Raw genomic sequence first — 18,791 nt, 5'->3', positions numbered from 1 at the left:
TTTTAATGTAAGGCATGGTTTAAACACGCAAGTTAGCGCTTATAGATTCTTAACTGGAATCGCGAGGATGCGTACTTCCCAAATGTACCACATGAGCACTAAACTCGATGCTACGCTCTTCCTCGCACCATACGAAGCGTCCAGTCGAAGTAGAGCAGCCAAAGTGGCAACAGAAATGTGTCTTCGGTAACACAGTAATTACACAGGGTGTTACGGTTGGTCCCTACGCCTGGTGACAGCGCAGAAAAATCCACTGTATGATTTCCAACAAGTGATTTTCTTGTGAAAGAGAGAAATGAAAGAGGCACTAAATATGTTGAAATTCACCTTCCAAAAAAGCAGCATGACTGTGAGAGAAGGCCACCCTGGCTAATAACCTGTGGCAGTGCTTAGTAAGATGTAAAATTAAATAAAAATATACAACAGGTTGATAATCACCAAGTTCTATGAAAATCTGGTTACTCCAACCTTTTCAAGTGTGTGTAAAAAAACTGCCTTCAGACCCCTGAGTGTAATCCCAAAGAAGACGACAACGCTTCTAACTATGTTCCTATGAAACATAGCTAAGAGCACATTAATTTATCAACATCTTAAAACAAAAAGATGTAAACATCTACAGAGTTTAAGGTAAAGCAGTTTTGTAAACATTAACTGCGGATGATAATGTTATTGGAATAATCACAGTTCCTCTATGTCCTTCATCCAAGCCAGGAGGCTCGCAGCTGTACAAAGTTAATAATTGCAGCAGTTTTCAGGCTATTTTCAGTCCTGTACAAATTAATGTGTCAGTAGGTAGGTTTTGTCTGTCTACACACTAAGGATGTTGTTCATTTCCCATTTTTGCGTTGCTTTACTGGAGTCACACTCTGAAATGAAAACTTGATGGAGGACTTCGGAGCGATCCAAGCACTTCCCTGATGGAATGTGAGTAAATCTGTGCAGGTTCTGGAAAACAAAACCATCAGGAACATGTTTTTGGTTTTTTTTTTAACATTTTATTCACAACTGCAATATAGTTATTTATAAAACCAGGTTTCAGGGTCCCAGAACAGATCAGTTCTATACTCATTTTACTATCTGTTAAACCTAGACTTTCACAGCCTTCATAAAATATGAAACATTTGATACATGTAGGTCCACTTGAGACGCCTCTTCTCTCTCTTAGGCAACAAACTCCTAAGAATATGAGCAAAACTATGTCTAAAATGCTTCCAGCCTTTTCACCCATCCTGTAACCAAAACAAAAGATTAGCTCTTGAGGAAAGCTCTAAAAGAACTGACTTCACTGGCAGATGCTCCTTTGGTTAGCTCTCACATAAAGCAACTGTACAACACCAACATCAACCACACTGGGCAAAGAAAAGCACTAATTTTGCTCCCTGTTTGGCTGGTAGAAGGAACACGGTACATGAGCAAGTCTAGCCTCTGGAGCAACAGGAGGTTGCCTGAGAAACTGCAGACCTATTTTGCCTCACACATTCAGGCCACGACTCGCACATTTGGCTCCTTCCACACCCCATGTGCTGCCATGCCCAAGCCTCACGCATTCCCAAAGCGGCCCGTGGCTCCCCTCCTGCCTGCGGAACGCCTGCATCAGATGCAGCCCTGACTCGCTGACCAGTTGCATCTACCATGGTGAACCTGCTGGGCTCCACAGCCCTGCCCCATGTGCCCAGCTCCCCCCGGCACGGGGACCCTCTCCATCACCCTGTCACTCCCACACCTGTGTGCACATCCAAATACTGGTTCAGCTCGGTACCTGCTCCTGCCCTCTGGCCAGACATACAGGTCCTCTACTTGGAGAGGTAAATGGATGCCTGCACAAAACTGATAAGCAGACCACTGCCAGCCCCGTTCTGCATGGTGCTTATGGGCACCAAAGCCCTGCTACTGCTCAAGGCTTCAGCAGCACAGATGTTATGTGCACCAAACTGGCACAGAAATGTTAATTCCAAAAACAATCAGCCAACCAAACAGATAAAATCTCCTGGAAGCTTTCATTCGCGAGGCCACAACATTTTTCAACAGTTCATAAGCATTTCTTTCCCTACACCCTCCTTGTTAGAAGGAACGGCCATACCCCCTGCACTGCACAGGAAAGTGTGCCAAATTCCTACTATCTGCTCAATTACACATCCTTGGTGGTCCTTTCACTCTTACCCCTCCTTTGTGTTTTACTTCTGGAAGCCAGTCAGTGTTTTGTTCTACAGCCCAGACTGTGCCTACTGAGCTTCCTTATAACTTGCAGTAATAAGCAAACAATTACACAACTTGGTACCACTGTGGAGGAAATGGATCTTGCGTAAAAGAAATGCTTCACAAACAGCCAAGGAACATGCTGGGACATACTAGAATGGCTGGAGAGTTAGCAAGTGCTATATATTATTCCAATGTTAAAACAGAAGTCAGCAGGCACTGAAACACGGCTTAGTGATTTTTAAATTTCAGGTTTAAAGACTTGTCTGTCTACATGACGCAAGAAAGCTGAGTGGAAACAGCACTGTGGTGCCTGAGATTTCCTAGCCCCATGCAAATACCAGAAAAAGTGGGGTGGCTTAAAGGAAAACACATTTCACTGCGCTCAACAGTGTCTACATCTTTCAGACAAACAAGATCCAGATAACCAGCTGATGAATTAATAAATATGCCATACGCTAGACAGACTGAAGAAAAATCGACACAGAAGAGTTTCTTAGACACAGAACCAAGTTATGTGTGGCTATATCCAAGGAAAACGTCACCTTTAGACTGTTCGGTCTCACTTTTTTAGAGACAAACAGAAATACAGCCTTAGACATTTTAAAAAATAACACTTTAAAACCCAGAATTAATAGAGGACTTACAGATGTAGTCACTAAACATATATGTGAGGGCTGCTACAGTCTATCAGCCAACATTCCAAGTCCTCATTAAAAATTCATAAATTTTGCAAGAGCATTATAATGGTGCCACACCCCGAATTCACAACCCAGCATGTCATTAGAGAACAGCTAATGAACGGGAAAAAGAAATACTGAAGAAGACAACACAAAAATGCAAAGGGTAATGATATGTTCATCTATTCCTATGTAGGCTTACAAATATCTGTCTTTAAACAGAGTGACACTTCAATTTGGACCTTCCAAAATAAGATATAATATCAACCCTAGCTTCTAAATGCACCCCAGCACTAAGTAATCTTCTCACAGTGTACATTAGATAAAGAAACTTTGATAGAAAGCATACAAGCAGAGAGGGTGATGGCACTAAAAGCTTTTAGAAGCTCTGTCACTGGTAGCAGACATCCTCTTTGCGTCCTCTGAGACAAGTGCTGACTCCTAACACACCTGTGGCAGCATGTGCAGCCTCATGAGATTCTCCTTAAAGATTCTGCTCCAGAAGACAGCAACTAGAACTGCTAGCAAAAGCATCCTTCCCTAGAGGAAATTTTCCCAGCAAGCACGGATTTCCAAGAACGTGCAATTACCAACTTACTCGGTTCAGTCAACCTTGTCATAGATCTTTATTTTCAGATACACATAAAATAATCTTTAAAAGGTGCCAAAAACCAGGATGCAAATTATAATTTCTTTTCTGCTGTATGTTTGTTGCATACCTTGAAGTATTGCCAATCCTTGTATTCATTCTGATTACAGTGTGTAATCATTATTTTGGATCCATCTGGTCCTTTAGTCAAGCACTGATCATACTGCATGAGTTGATTAGCTTCATTGATTCGGAAAAGCTAGCAGAAAATAAAAAAGCCACCTTTTTAACCGTTGACTCAAAATAACTACGATTTTAGAAACACTGAAATTACCAATGAAAGTGCATAATTCAAAATGTTCTCTGGTGTTATTACACCTATCTTTCAGGAAGGGTCTTTATTTTACATGATGTAACACATTCTTACTAGCACAACTCTCAATTTCATGGATAACTTTACTGTAGGATTTAGAATAGCTAGTAAGACAAAAAAAAAAAAAAAAGGCAAAAATAAAGGGATCTCTGTTTGGGAGACTTCTGAAAATGTCTGATTAAAGCCTTTGTATGATTTGACAGCCAAATAATCCATTGTCTTTCTAAAGGTCTGGTAGCAAGCCCTTGGTCCCGGACAGTAAATTCATGAGAAGACAACAAAACTTCAACATTTTACCCATGGAGAAAATCAAACTAATGTATCTAGATACAAAACGATTATCCTAGGTACTTCTTATGAAATAAGTGTTAGAGGGTTTTGGGGGGTAACACATACAGAAAGAGTAGTTCAGGGAACTTTTTCATTAAATACCAAAATAAAAGAAACATTTCCACAGGTTACTAAGCTAACCCAAATATGATATTTAAAAACATGATCCTGCATGTGATTTCATGGCTGCCATGACAAAAATTGACTGGTTCAAGTCTACATCAGCATAATAAGGACTTTAAATGATGAAAGTTTTCCAATCAAAAAAGGAGATGTAAATACAGAACAGCATGTCTGTGTGGTAGTGTGGGTATGTTTGTGAAGATACAGGTCAAACACAATTGCAGCTTGGATTGCAATGATCTGTTAGTAATTATGTTCTGCCAATTATTTTGTAAATGAAGCAGAGACAAATTTGTATTCAATTTATTGTTTCCTGTGGTGGAAGATAAGTTACTGCACAAAAGTGTTTTATACTTCCATTAGAGCAAAACAACTTTGTTAAATAATTGAGCCAAAGTGAGTAAAGGGGTTGTTTCCAGAACGATTAATTATTAAGAAAAATGATTAATCAGCAGCAATGCCAAGTGCTGCAGTTGTTCCAATGCAGTGATATGGTCACTTTAAGACACAGTTCTTGCTTCCTCATGTACCTGCTTCACTGAAGGCGTGATTATGAATTTACCTTCAATTTTGTATTATTTGTATTTGAATTCATATTTTCAGGTTCCCATATTTTAGCAATGCTTAGGGAAAATCCCTTCCTCCTATCTTTGTAGCTGGCACCTAAGTGATTTTACATACAGGCTTAACAGAAAACCAGCCTGATATCACCCACAGCAAGCAATTCTCCTTCACACTTGCCCGCAAGCTCCTTACCTGATTTCCTCCCATTCTGTGGCATGGCCCAAGCTCAACGAAGCCACCATTGGTGTGTCCCATGCTGTCGATGCAGTAAGAGGTTTCAAAGCCTCTAATCTGGAAAAGTGGTTTTGCACTCTAAGTTAGTCTCAAGGAAAAGATATGCATGAAGGAGTTCAGAAAATTCCCACTTACCTTTCAAAACTAGAAACAAATACCTGACAGAGATATGAGACAAACCTGCATACGAAATTTAAATACTGATGTTAATTGTTCTGGGAAATGGAGCTTCAAGCTGCCCATGCTAATTTGAGGGCTCATACCTGAGTCAGAGAACACTGATAAAGCTAGAGTTGCAAAGCTCAGTTCCAAATTAATGACACTGAAATGTAGAACTTTCAAGTATTTTAATTTATTCAATCTCCTATCAAAGCATGTTCAGTCTCTCATGTCTGCATAAATAAAGCAGGAGCTCAGCTAAGTTGCTCTCATCCTGTGGATGAGAGAAGCGGGATGCAGAGCAGTTTCATGCAGCCGCTGTTCACTGCAGCCAGGCACAGCCCTCCGAACCAGCTGCCCAGCACCACCTTCTACAGCAGCAATTACACAGAACGAATGAGAGCTACAATTGATGAGGGGCAGGCACAGGGATAAGGAACAGAAGTCCTGTCAGAAAGCATGTCTCAACTGCTGATTATCCCATTTCCTGTCTCCAAAGGGCCAGAAAACAGCTTTACAAAGACTTTATGACACAAATAACATTCTTTCCAGACCTATTTTCTTTGCCAGAGTCTTCTTCTTTGTGATGGTAGAAGAAAGTTGGAGGACTAAGCTTAGACCTGACTTCCTGAGAGAGTGTTAAGGAAGATGAACCCTACAGTCATTCCTGCCAGCTTGGAAATGGCATTAGTGTGGTGTTACAAATAGGTAGGGAAAAAATTTCTCAGATGCAGGATAACTAGCAGCCAGTGAAGAAGAACTGACAAAACTTCAGAGAAGTCTCTGAACGTCCAACTTTCCTGTTGCTTCACCTGAGCCACTCACTTTTATCAGGGATGATTTCCCACAGGTGGCCATTATTATTTTATTACCTTCAGATACTTTCACATCAGTGAATAGTGATACACAACGTGCCTTCCTAATCCTTTATGTGGATTCAAAAGGAAGTCTAAGGCTAATGTAGTAACTGATGCTTTGTGCAAGCTTTTAGATAAGAACATATATGTGGCATTGTTCACCTGGTTGCTCAGATACAAGCCTACGTGTAACCCCTTTTACCATGCGCACACTCTATATCACTAACGCCTCAGAGAAGTTGAAGATTACATTTTCTTGGCCATAGGAATCAGCACAGATCTGTACTTTCTAAGGCCCTTTTGAAGTCAGAAAAATGGGTCCATCATATTTTGGGACAAAAGGTTGTTAAATTTGGTGGGACACAGGAGTTCTCTGTTGCTAGCAAGATGATTTTCTGAGATTCTGCCTCTATAGTCTGTAAAAGCGAAATTAACAGGAGCAACAGGGCAAGGCTGGGACTAATGGAAAGAGCCAAACCAAAAAAACCCAAAACAAAACAAAAAGGCAGGCAGGAGACCTGCAGTAAGAGCTCCTCAAGGTGTGGGCTCAATGGAAGACTGAAACAGGCAGGGTTCAGAGAAGTGTCCTGTGCCTCCCTGGTGACATGCTCTCTGTCTCCGTCAACTGTGTAGAAACGCTGAATTTGTAACCACAGTCTTAGGCTGGCAAAGTCATACTCATATGCACTTAACACTGGAAATGACTCTTAAGGAATCATATAAAATTATTACGTGCAGATAATGAATCTACTGAGGCTGTAACTGCATAAGAGCATCCTAGGCTAGCAAATGTAGGCAGAATATACTCCACCTGGAGTTCATGATCTATTCTGTAGGCCTTCACAGAAGTTTTTTACCTATTAATCTTCACCAATACTTCTACGCACATAGGGTTCACATTTTTCTTTAAAAAAACCTCTAAATTCCGACTATGGAAAAAAGAGCTTTATACAGATCTGAAGACAGGGCTAGAGATAAAATAATCCTTAAAAGAACTACAGAGCTTATTTAAAAAAATAAATGCACCTCTTAAAGAATATATAATTTTTTTTTCCTAGGGGTATATCTCTTTAGCTCTCTGGCTAGAATCATGTAACTTAGTACAGCAGTAATCAAAGAGCCTGTTCTCAGACTGATGTCAAGAAACAAACTCTTCCTTTCAAATTGCCTTTTTTTTTTAAAAAGCTCCTAAAATAAATAGAGGTTATGTGTTGTACTTACCTCTCCCCAGTCCACGTTTTTAGGTGGTAAAGGATAATATGAAGTTATATCATATGCTATCTCTTCCATAAACCACTTAAAGCTTTTGCAGTTGTGATCTTCACGGAATTTTTTCAGCTCAGATATATCTCCATAGGGTAGCGCTTTTGTCTCTGGGCGACTGGCATAAAAATAATCTTTGTATTCATCCCACCACACTTCTACAACTCTGACATAGTTCTGTGAAGAACAAGGAAATTGCTGCCACCTCAAAGTACACACAACAGGTCAGACACAACTGCATGTTAATTCCAGAAATTTAAAGGACTTCTCATCTCAAAAACTCACAGCATGAAATTATTATATAGCACTAACAGTTTGCCACCTTCAGCAAATTACAGAAGACACATGCATACTATTTTCAAATGACAGTTTAGGACTGAAGCCAGCAAAATAAACTGGCTTGCTTAATGAGAATACAAAGTCTTTTTATAAGTATAGAGAACGTTTATTTTAAAATAAAGACTCTTCAGTTATGGGTGCAATAAAGCATTGCAATCATTTGCTGCATACCAGAATTGCAATTCTGAGTTTGTATTCACATTCTACAGTTTCAATACAGAGAACGATATGCATTAGTCCACTATGGGTGAAATAATTAAGTCTTAAATAGGTCAGATATGACACACCAAGGAGATTTTATCTCCTTTAGTAAAGGAGTTTGCTGCTGCTTGGAGAAGGGGGAAAAAATGGATAACTCGTCTGGTAAACAAGCCTCTCCCTCAAATCTTTCTCCTCAGTCTCTGTGATGGCTCTTATCTCTATATTACCTGTACATGTTCTAGGTGCACACCTCGCTTTGCACAATTTTTCTAGCATTCATGACCTGGTGTTAGAACAGTCTTAATAGATCTGACTTAAGGCACAAATTACTGTTTCACTTTAATCAACATTCAGCATAAATTGAACAAAGTTCTAGTAAAAGCACATTTACTATGGGGAAATGAAGGTGCTTGAAGAGGGAGAAAGCTATTCTGCCTCCTGCCTTGCACAGAGAAGCAACTTAATATTTATGAACACTCAGTAGTGTTTTGATGTATTCAGTAACCAGACTAGCAGGGTCACCTAAGGTGTTTAGATATGCAGTAAATATTTTTGATCAGCTTTTCAGAAAAGTGAAATGGTTTTTATAATTTCAGACAAGGCAAACAGCTTGCCCGCACTGAGCCATGGAGCTACCATTTGCTATTGTGTCCCCGCTCCCAATTATGCCCATTTTCCCCTACCCTCCCTTGTACTAGTCCTAGTGCTTGTTTGATCAAAATGTTAATCAATTCATATTACTAATAGAGGACTTGGGTTTTTTTTGCGTGACAGGTTAGTTTTCCACCTTCAATCTAGGCCGAGAGATTCCCTTTTCAATAGGACCAACTGCTAGCTTGGCTCAGGCTATCCTCTGTCACCCTACTGGTAGACATTGTCACAGGTAACATCTAGAAAGATGGCTCTGGGATGGGAATTTACAAAGAACTGGGTCTTTGGGAACAGGATTTACCAATGCCAAAACAATGCACAAGAGGAAGCTTAAATCAGGAAATAGGAAACCTTAACAGGAGGGCTGTCTCTCTTCCTGCTGGTAGGTGAAAATTAACATGAAATGGTTTTGCTGGATTCAAATTGTCTCTTCAGATATATACAGCTGGCTTACGCTTTTCTTAATGTGAGGTCTACTTTCAATATCATGGCTTGGGCAACGCTTCTGAGCCTGCAAGGTGCATGTAGAGTTATCAGCCTTTCCAATGATGTGCAGCCTACACCATTTTCCCAGGCGTCATTCACTGCTCCTTAATTAACAAAAGCAGACACGAAAATCTGGGAGATGACAGCAGTTACTAACTCAGCCTGGGATCGCACCCTACCAAGCCAAAGTGGGCTTTCAGACCCATTATTGTACTTCAGTTGTGCACAGGACAGCAGAAGCTTGGGGTGCTGAGAGTAAGTAATAGGAAATGTGATTTGTACCTCAAAGATGAAGAGGGGTGTAACAAGAAGACAGGTTCCAGGAATCTCTACTTACAGTAACAGTGGGATTGGCACAAAGATTTCCCTCCCGTGAGGATGATGACCTTAGCTTTAGATACTAAACAGCTTTGGATGAAGTGCTCTCTAAATTGCTACTGATAATTTAAACAGACTTATCTGAAACTGTTGTTTTCTAAAATAAAAAAAACACCTTCAAGGCTGCAGCAAAACCGTACCTTTAAAGTAGGAGAAGACCCCACGTACACAGGGGGTGGATTTCCTTGCCAACCCTGGAGACGATAGATGTGCCCCACACGAGAACAGGGAACAAACAACAGTTTCCCCCCACACTGCCAGATCTGCAAGTTCAATTAGAGATGCAGATATTAATATATACACACATGAATTTAAGACACACAAACAGATAATACATTATGGAAGAAACGTCAACTAATTTTCTTACTATACCAACTGTGTGATATACTTAAGTATTTTTGCTTCAGCTGTAAGCGTAAACATAATAGGTCTCTGAAATGAAAGGCTGCATGGAGTATATCTTCAACTCAGCCATGAAATTACTCAACTAAATTACTTTTTTAAAAAGCTTTTTTGAAAGTTTTCCATCTCATTCCATTGCTATTTTAAAGCAACAGTTAATGAATGAGTGCACAAAATCTGGAACTGGGTAGTTTTGATAATGACAGAATTAATAAGATTTTGATTTTATTAAAGCAATTCACATACCATCACTAAGATGGGTTTTGGTTAGATGCCCATCACATTTAAGTTTTTCTTAATAAAGACTAGCAGGAGATAAGGATGTCTTTGGTAACCCATTGCTCCAAGTACAAACAGATTTTTCTTCAACTACAGTAGCTGAAAATAAAAAATGGGTAAAACATATTACCATTCTGAAATTCCTTCCCTCCCACATGTCCTTGGATAATCCATTTATGGGGAAAAGAAAACATACGTAAATAATGCTAATTTAGTTGCTTATGGTTTTGATAAGTTTGAAATGTAGCATCAAATCGAAATTCAAACCAACTCCATGGATGCTGCAAATTGGTCCAAATTCCAGATTAAAAATACGACTTAACGGTATTAGGAAAAATAGGCAGAATAGTTTATTTCGTTCATTTCATCATATAATTTTCTTATGTTTAATCAAAAACCTCCTCAGATATGCAAGGCCATTATATTTGTTATCTCAGAGTCAGCATGCAAGATTGATAAACGTTATCTAGTTGTTCCAAACACTGGTTGTGATCTACCTAAAACCAATCTAGAGGTGTCTACATAATCAGCACTTCAATTACAAAACTACTGTATGTAATTTCAATCATGATTTAGCTCTACACAAGCTGGAGAATTAGAAGGATAAAGACCCTGTATGTGTAACATTCTCAAAAACTACCTTTTGCATATGGATTTACAGCTGAGCAAGTGCATGCAGAGCTTTCCTCAAAGCCCTGAAGAGCAAGAGTAGCTGGGGAGCTCTGAATGTGCTTTTAGTAAAATTCAGCTACAATTTCACAGATCACAACTAAGAATATTAGATGTCTCCACTTTTGTTTGAAAACTGGGACAGATTCCTGCTGTCTGCCACTTGTGCCATTGCAAATACTGAAGCTACAAGAAGCTAATGATTATCATCCTATGTTTCCTGCTAACTGAGGGGCATACGTATGCCTAGGAGTGAAAATAAAATCTTCTGCAGTGATTATGAACTCTGCAGTTAGCATTTCAATTATGAAGATTTTTCCTGTAAAGAAGTTCTCAAAATTCTGAAAAGTATGAGAGATCATTTTTCACCCATAAAAATGGTAGGGTGGAGGAAGCCAGGACAGATTGCTTTGTGTTGCATCATTATATACTTTGCATGCATCTATACATAAACTGAGTGGTACTTGTGCTCTATAATTGCTTTCATTAAAACCAACATTTTTCTATATTTACCATGAGAGCACTCAGTTGTCTCCATCAAATTTGCCAGTCTGGTTTCAGATGAGATATTTAGTGTTGCATGTGATCCCAAACCATTAAGAAAGAACAGATTACTCAGCATTTGGGTCTCAGCACTAAGTCACCTCTCTGAACGCTTTTGCCCTGAAGCTCACAAGGAAACACGGAGGAAACCTGCCTCTGTCATGTTCCTCACAAGAAAATCTACTGGGCTTGAGGAGGCAGAGGTGGTGCAAATCAGAGGTAAGTCTGCCTGAACTCCAAACAGAAGTATTTTCAGAAAAAAAGATCTACTAAACTGAATTAGTTTTCAATTTTTGGTGTTACCTTGTAAGAAATTTCAAAATTTTCACCACCCCAAATTTGAAGCCCAGGGTCATAGAGACCCAGTTCAAAGAAGAAATCGCGTTCAATGGCGAACAATCCACCAGCCATTGCAGGGGACCTGAAAGAGGAAAACAGTGTAACTCCTTCTGCCAAAAGGATATAACAACACTTGGAGAAAGCATTATTTAAGGAAGCAATTCACTGTTAACTTATCATAAAGATTAGATAAATGGCAATACACTGAAAAATTATCAAGCTTTGTCATCAGCTTCCAGTGATTTTCTGTAATAACATATGGTATAATCTCTAGTGTAGTCACAGATTATTATTTGTTTTTAATTATACAAAATTTTGGTTGGAATTATACATTCAGCCAGCCAGTGTGCTTCTATTAAAATAAAAAAGGTAAGAATCACTGTGGAAGATATTTCCCTCTTGAAAGTCATTCAAGTTTCTGAGATAACAGACAAGACTGTATAGCAGACTTAAAGCTTATGCTCTGAGGAGCTGCCACATTGAAAATTACTGTCCATTACACAAACAATATTTTTTTTTTTCAGCTAAACAATACCTTTCTATCTTCTACCTCTGGGTCTTTTTTCTACCACTGCCGCATGAGACACTTTTCATTACCCTCAGTGAAATTTTTAAGAGGGCCTGGATTGAGTTGTACAAGGTTTCCATTTTTGGTTTAGGTTTTTTTTTTTTAATGGCTTTGTAAATCCCTCCACGTATGCCAGGGTTCAATTAGCAAGTTTTAATGTGCCTAAAAGACACTGTGGTTTGGATTAGAGCATTTTTGCTGAATGGCTCTAACCAAAATTCTTTGGTTGCTTGCTCACACTGAAATAGACAGTAGGACATGTTATGCCAATTCCAGCGCATGTAACAAGCATTTTCTCACCTGACAATCAATAAATACATAAAAATCTTAATGGATAAAAGCTGGAGTCCCCACTACATCAGCATTTTTTTTAAAAAGCTGATAAGGAAAAACTGAATTCTTTTTGACTTCAGATGATCTGCAGCACTGAAAGGAGGAGGATCCAAAAGTCCAGATTACTCTGTTGAGCCAAGTAAAACACAAGTAAAATAATCCTTCGCGACCAAATTATTGAGAGATGGGTCATTCCTAGCACTATTCAGTCTCTTCATTCCATTAGATTTTTACCTTAGTGGTGCTCCTTTTAACAGCAATGATTACACATTTCCCTTCTGCTTAAGAAAAAGCAACCCGTCGGATTTATCAGCTGAGTTATGTATAACAGTTATCAGGTTAGTTGCTCTCCAGACCACCTCATCAGATGCTGAGTTACTCCTAAACATCCCCTTCTGCTTGTTTGCCTGCTGTATTTTCCTCCAACACTGCTTTCGCATCACTGGGACTCAAAGGGTAGGGAGGCAGCGAGCAGAGCAGGGAGAGGCGTGTTGCACAGCACAAGCCCTGGGGCTTTCCTGCGTTTTTCGTTTTCCTCAGCACCGTAAAGACTTGGCAAGTGCTGAGGCCTCAGATGCTGAAGTTGCAGTCTTGGCCTCCAATATGCTGTCAAGTGTGTTAAAGAACACAGTAAAACGCACATAAGCTCAAGCAGTGTATTTTATAGGACATGAAGAAGTACGCATGATACTCCTGAAAGAAGGATTCAGTCCTGAGGCAATTCTCACGTTACAAAAAGTTTGTTTCTGCGCTTTAAGCTGTTGAGGGTTTTTTTTGTTTGTTTGTTTTCTTTTTAAACTAGGCAATCCTGGCTATGGTGTCAGCAAGACTTTTACTTGGTCGTACTTGCCTTGGTATTGCTGCAGAATACTTACAGCCTGGATATAAACAGACGCAGGGAATGTCTCTTTTTAGAATAAGCGCTGTAACTCTGAAAGTATTATTAAAAATAAAGTCATCTTTTAAACCATTCCGAGAACATGTGTTCTGTATTTCTGGGAACGGTTTGAAGGATTTTAAGACCTGTTTGGATGGTAAACACAGAACACATCAGTGCTGGTCGAAAGAGTTTATCCCCCTCTAAGCGAATATTAAAGTTTCAATGTGGACAGCCTTGTCAGAAAATACTATTATTTATACTGTATACAAAACAGATCAAAGCTTCATAACTTCCTTGCATGTGTTGCCATTTTAGCAGAGAACAATCAAGGGTGAGGACAGGGAATTACCAACATCAGTTCTTACAATGTTTAAATCATATATACAAGCAATAGAAGACATTAGATTCTGAAGGTGTGAGGATTGTTTTCAAATGTAGTAACACAATTAGTTAAGTGTGAAGGGAAAAGTAATAAAAAAACAGCAGAACCACAGTTTCCCAGTCTTGAAAAGCCATCTCGAAACCCTAGTTTCCAAGCTAGGGTTTCCAGCCAGTTTCTGTTTGCTGGGAAAAAAACATATCCCCCTACAAAGTGTAAGGAAAAGGTGGGACTTCTGTGAAAGTTATTGGAGTTTTCCCAGAAAATAAGGTTGTAGGATTTTTTTTCTCTTTTCTTTTTTTTTTTTTTGTGTTAACATTATTTGTACTAAGTGAAAATCCCCAAACATACCCAGACCTTAGGAAACATCTAGCCAACAGCCTTAAAGTGTATGCTTCTTTGTCAGATGTGATCTATTACAAAGTGAGTGGGAGAAATATGACAAAAAGGATTTTTTTGATGCACATGCATAATCCACGAGCTGTATGCATGCATCAAGCCATGACAGCAGGCTACAGATTTTATGCATTACCAGCTATTTTATAAATAATCACGTCATGCTCGTTATTTCAAATCAAACGGTTAAAAAAGCACTGTTGTTTCCAACCACTTTTTAAAAAATATCATAGCTAAATAAAGTTTTCCCAGGAAACAAAGTCATAGAACATTCTAATGTTCATTCTAATGTGCACCCTATTAGCCACACAGAGCAGGAATGGATAGGCAACACAAAGTAGCAAAGGTATTTTGAGCGAACAGTCAGCTGTAGCAAACAGGTCTGACTGAACAAAGCAGCTGGCGTGGTTAGAGATAGGAAGATTTTCAGGCTAGAAGTACATGCAAGTCTTAGTGGATCAATAGTGACTCCAGAAGAAAAGAAACGGGTAAGTGATTTAGTGATTACCGATACGGTTCAGTTTTTGTCTTTCTGCTTTCCTTCTCTCGCTTGGTCAAGGGAACCCTCTTCCATAGCATACTCCAATCCCACGCGCCTCTAGCAAACCCATCTTCGTCACCACCCCCTTGCGGCACAATCTTATAAGTGTTGCCATCTATGACATCTATAAGCGGCACAGTGCATGTGGTTCTGCGCGGCGGCGGGTGGATGGTGGCGGGGAAGATGCGGTTATGGGCACGGACCCGCATGGCACACGTGCACCGACCGTAGTTCATGGGAGAAGAGGGAGGAGGGAAAAAGGAGAGGGTTTAGACAATTAGTCATTACGATTCACAGTATGTAAACAGCTCTCTTTACCGATAAGGCTCAGTTTTATGTTTTCGTTTGGACTTTTCCTTCTGGCTTAACGGAATTCGTTTCCATAGCAAACTCCAGTCCCAGGCCCCTCTGGCAAAACCATCTTCATCCCCACCTTGCTGTGGCTCAATGGAATAATCACTCCCATCTATGTAATCTATTAGAGGTACAGTACATGTGGTTCTGAAACATTTGTAGAAGGGAAAGAAAGAGCAAAATACAATTTCAGAAGAGTAATCTGTCTAATCTGAAATTTACACCATTAATCATTAATCTTATAGAGCAGCTTATATCAAAAGTCACTTGTAAATATATTAAAAAATGAAACCTCAGTAGAAGAAAAAAGAGATAGTCCTTTGTGTTGTATTAACATGTTCTGAAAATTGAAAAGTTAGGTCTAAAATGCTAATATAACAAATAATTTATCAATAATTTTTCCTTTCTGTATGTTTATTGACATCAATATTCTAATAAAACACTGCTGGAAGGAACAGAGGAGCCTTTAACAGTCTAGGGATTTCACAGTATCATTATTTCCCTTGATTTCTATTCGTGTCAGATCTCAGCTGTCAACAAGTATGATAAGCTCTTACACTTTTACTAGTGTAAACATGAATTTTTCACTATTCTGCCCTATTCAACTGCTCTGCAGATCCAGCCTCATAGGATAAAAAAACAAAACCAAAACACTGGTGCTCCTAGCAGCAGCCTTCAACAGAATTTTCCTTTTTGATTTGCAACATGCCCCTCATTGTGAGCTACTGCATAGAACATCCACTAAGGAAAAGACATTATCTTGCTGTTCCACTTGAATTTTCCAAATAAACTTTACAGTGACCAAACCTGGAGTGCTTTCAACTCTTTAAGTTAGATTCTATGAGACAGATAAACAAGTTGGGGTTGGTGGGGGGAAAGAACCGCTAAGGCTGTTCTCTTCTGCGGATGGTGATGGAGGATGCCCCTGAGGCTGCTTCCTCTCACCTGCCCTTCTTGTGTGAAACAGTAACACACACTCAATGGAAGCACACAAGCATTTCCACCTTCTGTCTAGTATCCTGGCCCAAATGCAACCTTGAAGCTGAGTTACAGCCTTTAAAACACACAAAACCACCTCTTCAAGAAAGTTCTGCTAGTACGACAGGTTAACAAATAGTTTTTAGGATTAAGCAGTTATCTTATGGGATTAAAGACTTTGAACAAGCACATAGTTTCCTAAACACACACATCCCCCTGACCACACAAGCTAAGAGCGGGGTAGCACACAGCAACAACAGCATTTCAACAGCTGGAAGAAACGAAGCAAAATATTCACTATGTCTATTAAAACAAACTATCTAGAGATTTATTTGCCTGACTATTTTCCTTCCTCCTTACATAGCTTTTATGTTGGGAGATAATAAAATCATGATACAGCAAATATTGATATAGATACATATAGATGTAGATATAAAACATATTGACTACAGTTTGAAAAATGGAGATTGTTACTGTGACTTTTTCTTCTTAAGAGGCCAGACACTGGAAATAACAGGAGAACATTACCTGTCCTTAGCTATAGGAGCTATAAGTGGCGCATACCAATTAATTCCCACCTCACAATGGGCATCAAGGTAAACCAAGACCTTCAAAAGAAAAAAAAGAGTGAAGTCATTTGTATTTCGGTATGCAAGATCATAATGATTTAATTGCGCTCATTGACACTGAAATACTTTCATATTATAAACAATAAATGAAGCTTAAATAAATAAAATGTATATATATATAAAAAATACATCAAGCAATAATACAATACTACAAAGCTATGTGTCTCCTTGAACACAGATCCACCACCATCTCTCCCCCAAAAAAAGAAAACAAAGACAGACTTGTGTGTGAACTGGCTCCTACCTGCCCAAGTTTAGCCTTCTGGGCTCCGATGCTCCTGGCTTGGATTAAACCTTCTCTCCTCTCATTTCGAAATACCTTTACAAGGCCGTTCCACTGCTTAATATACTCATCCAGCCTCTCTTTCAAGTGTGCTATCAAATGACAAAGAAAAAAAACATATTTTGGTGAGATTTAATAATAAGCTTTTTTGTACTCTTAATACAACCCAAATCCAACTCTACTTGAAAATATCTACAGACATTTAAGAGAATTTTGAGTCCAACTGCTCATACTATGGCTCACAAACACTAAACCTGAAGAGATGAAGACTTGGAGCTCTCAGACTTCATGGCACAGGTTTGCCTCTGGCACATATTCAGAAAAAGCAGCTGCAGTGGTTGGCCACACCGCAGGGGAGCTGGGTGGGCAATTCCCAGTCACTTTGGTATATCGCATAGCAGCTCTCAGGTCTTCACCTGTATTTCAACAGGGCAGAGAAGTTGCTACACTTCAGCACACGGTCCTTCCTCATCAGATCATGCCACATGTACAGTCAAAGGCATCACTTTTCAGCTACACATTTCTCTTCACTTGCTTTCTGCCTCACAAAATTTGCTGTAAGTCTGTTAAATCTGGAAACCTGAGACAGAAATCCATCATACTCGAATTATTGCCCTCCCTCATCTACACCTCTTCCTTCTGGGGGGCTGGGGTGGTCTTATGCTAACATTCTAATGAAATTTATAATAAGAATAACTGGAGGGCCGGAAGTGCAGTGAATGAGCTGTGGCTCATCATAATGATGAGATAGGAAACCTCTAGCCAAAGGGACTACTCAGTAAATGGACAAACAACCACATTAGAATTAAGACGGGCTATGATTAAATGGTTACAGATTTGTATTTGCACACTGGTCTTTGCCAAACTAATCTGGAAACCACATTCCTACCACACAGTTTGAAAAAAGGATCCTAGTGTTGCATAATATTTTTGCAGAGATGATTCTGTTGAGAAAACTCAGGAAGGCAGAAGGGTGGCAGTCAGGTGCTTGCCATTTGAGCTTATGCTGATTCAATCACCGGTGTTCATTTAAAATCTATTTTTGTACTGAAAGGGTCAAAAGAATTGCTTACAGCTTCAGTTTCTTTCAGCTGGGAATCAAAATAAGCCACCTAAGCTACAGCCGAGGCATCCAGGCACCGGTTTGCACCAGCTCCGAGGGGCTGCTAGATGCCATCCACGCCTGTGCTGACCTCATGGGATAGGGGACGTGTGGAGGTGGAAGGAGAAGGATGCCCCTTTCAGCAGCAACAAGCCATCAGGTTGCTTCAGCAGCAATGATTTCTGCATCCTCTATGAAAACGACTGAAGTCTGGAGCTTGCTGCAACTTACGTTTCAGTATGTTTTACATTCTTGTCAACAATATTAAAAAAAAAATTCTAGTTGAAACAAAAGCTACATATAAATAACTGAAATGAAAATGGTAGTTTTTGGAAGTGACGTTTGCAAATTTGAAAATTCAGCAATTCTACCACAGACCAATCTTCTGAAACCACTCTTCTAATACTCTTTCTATTCCCCCTCTTCACATTTATAAAATAATAGTTTTTCCTCAACTAGAAGTTTTATGTATCCTCTTCTCCTTTCCCACACATTTACAATTTCTTTTGCAAATCCTTGTGTGTTAGGAAAACTTCAAGGATACATAAATATCAAACTGAAGAAAGAACAACTTTATCGCATATGCTGTACAGAATAATGTGCCATGTAATATATATAGAATATATGGTATGATAGCTGTGATATAAATTTTTATAGGATAAAATCAACCAAGTTAGGAGGTCATACTGAAGT

At 39.3% G+C, this 18,791-nt stretch overlaps 1 protein-coding gene across 4 annotated transcripts in view; it reads right to left on the bottom strand.

The window, feature by feature from the left end:
• Positions 1-807: 807 nt before the first annotated feature.
• GALNT7 (polypeptide N-acetylgalactosaminyltransferase 7) overlaps positions 808-18,791 on the bottom strand; it is a gene marked incomplete at its 3' end in the record, with an annotated part of 70,055 nt that continues 52,071 nt past the window's right edge. For 3 of the 4 annotated variants that reach the window (XM_080344324.1, XM_080344326.1, XM_080344327.1), the window contains exons 4-12: positions 16,958-17,088; positions 16,613-16,692; positions 14,720-14,902; positions 11,620-11,737; positions 9,564-9,686; positions 7,327-7,545; positions 5,048-5,146; positions 3,596-3,724; positions 808-945 (exon numbers count right to left, since the gene is read on the bottom strand). In XM_080344324.1, the coding sequence (XP_080200450.1) occupies positions 808-945; positions 3,596-3,724; positions 5,048-5,146; positions 7,327-7,545; positions 9,564-9,686; positions 11,620-11,737; positions 14,720-14,902; positions 16,613-16,692; positions 16,958-17,088 (1,220 nt within the window). Of the gene's footprint in view, positions 946-3,595; positions 3,725-5,047; positions 5,147-7,326; positions 7,546-9,563; positions 9,687-11,619; positions 11,738-14,719; positions 14,903-15,070; positions 15,254-16,612; positions 16,693-16,957; positions 17,089-18,791 lie in introns of all 4 variants that reach the window. The other variant, XM_080344325.1, reaches the window with a different exon arrangement.

Source organism: Nesoenas mayeri, assembly GCF_963082525.1.
Source record: "Nesoenas mayeri genome assembly, chromosome: 4".
Taxonomy (NCBI): domain Eukaryota; kingdom Metazoa; phylum Chordata; class Aves; order Columbiformes; family Columbidae; genus Nesoenas; species Nesoenas mayeri.
The sequence above is the reverse complement of the archived record's forward strand: the minus strand, read 5'-3'. Positions and strand labels throughout refer to the sequence as shown.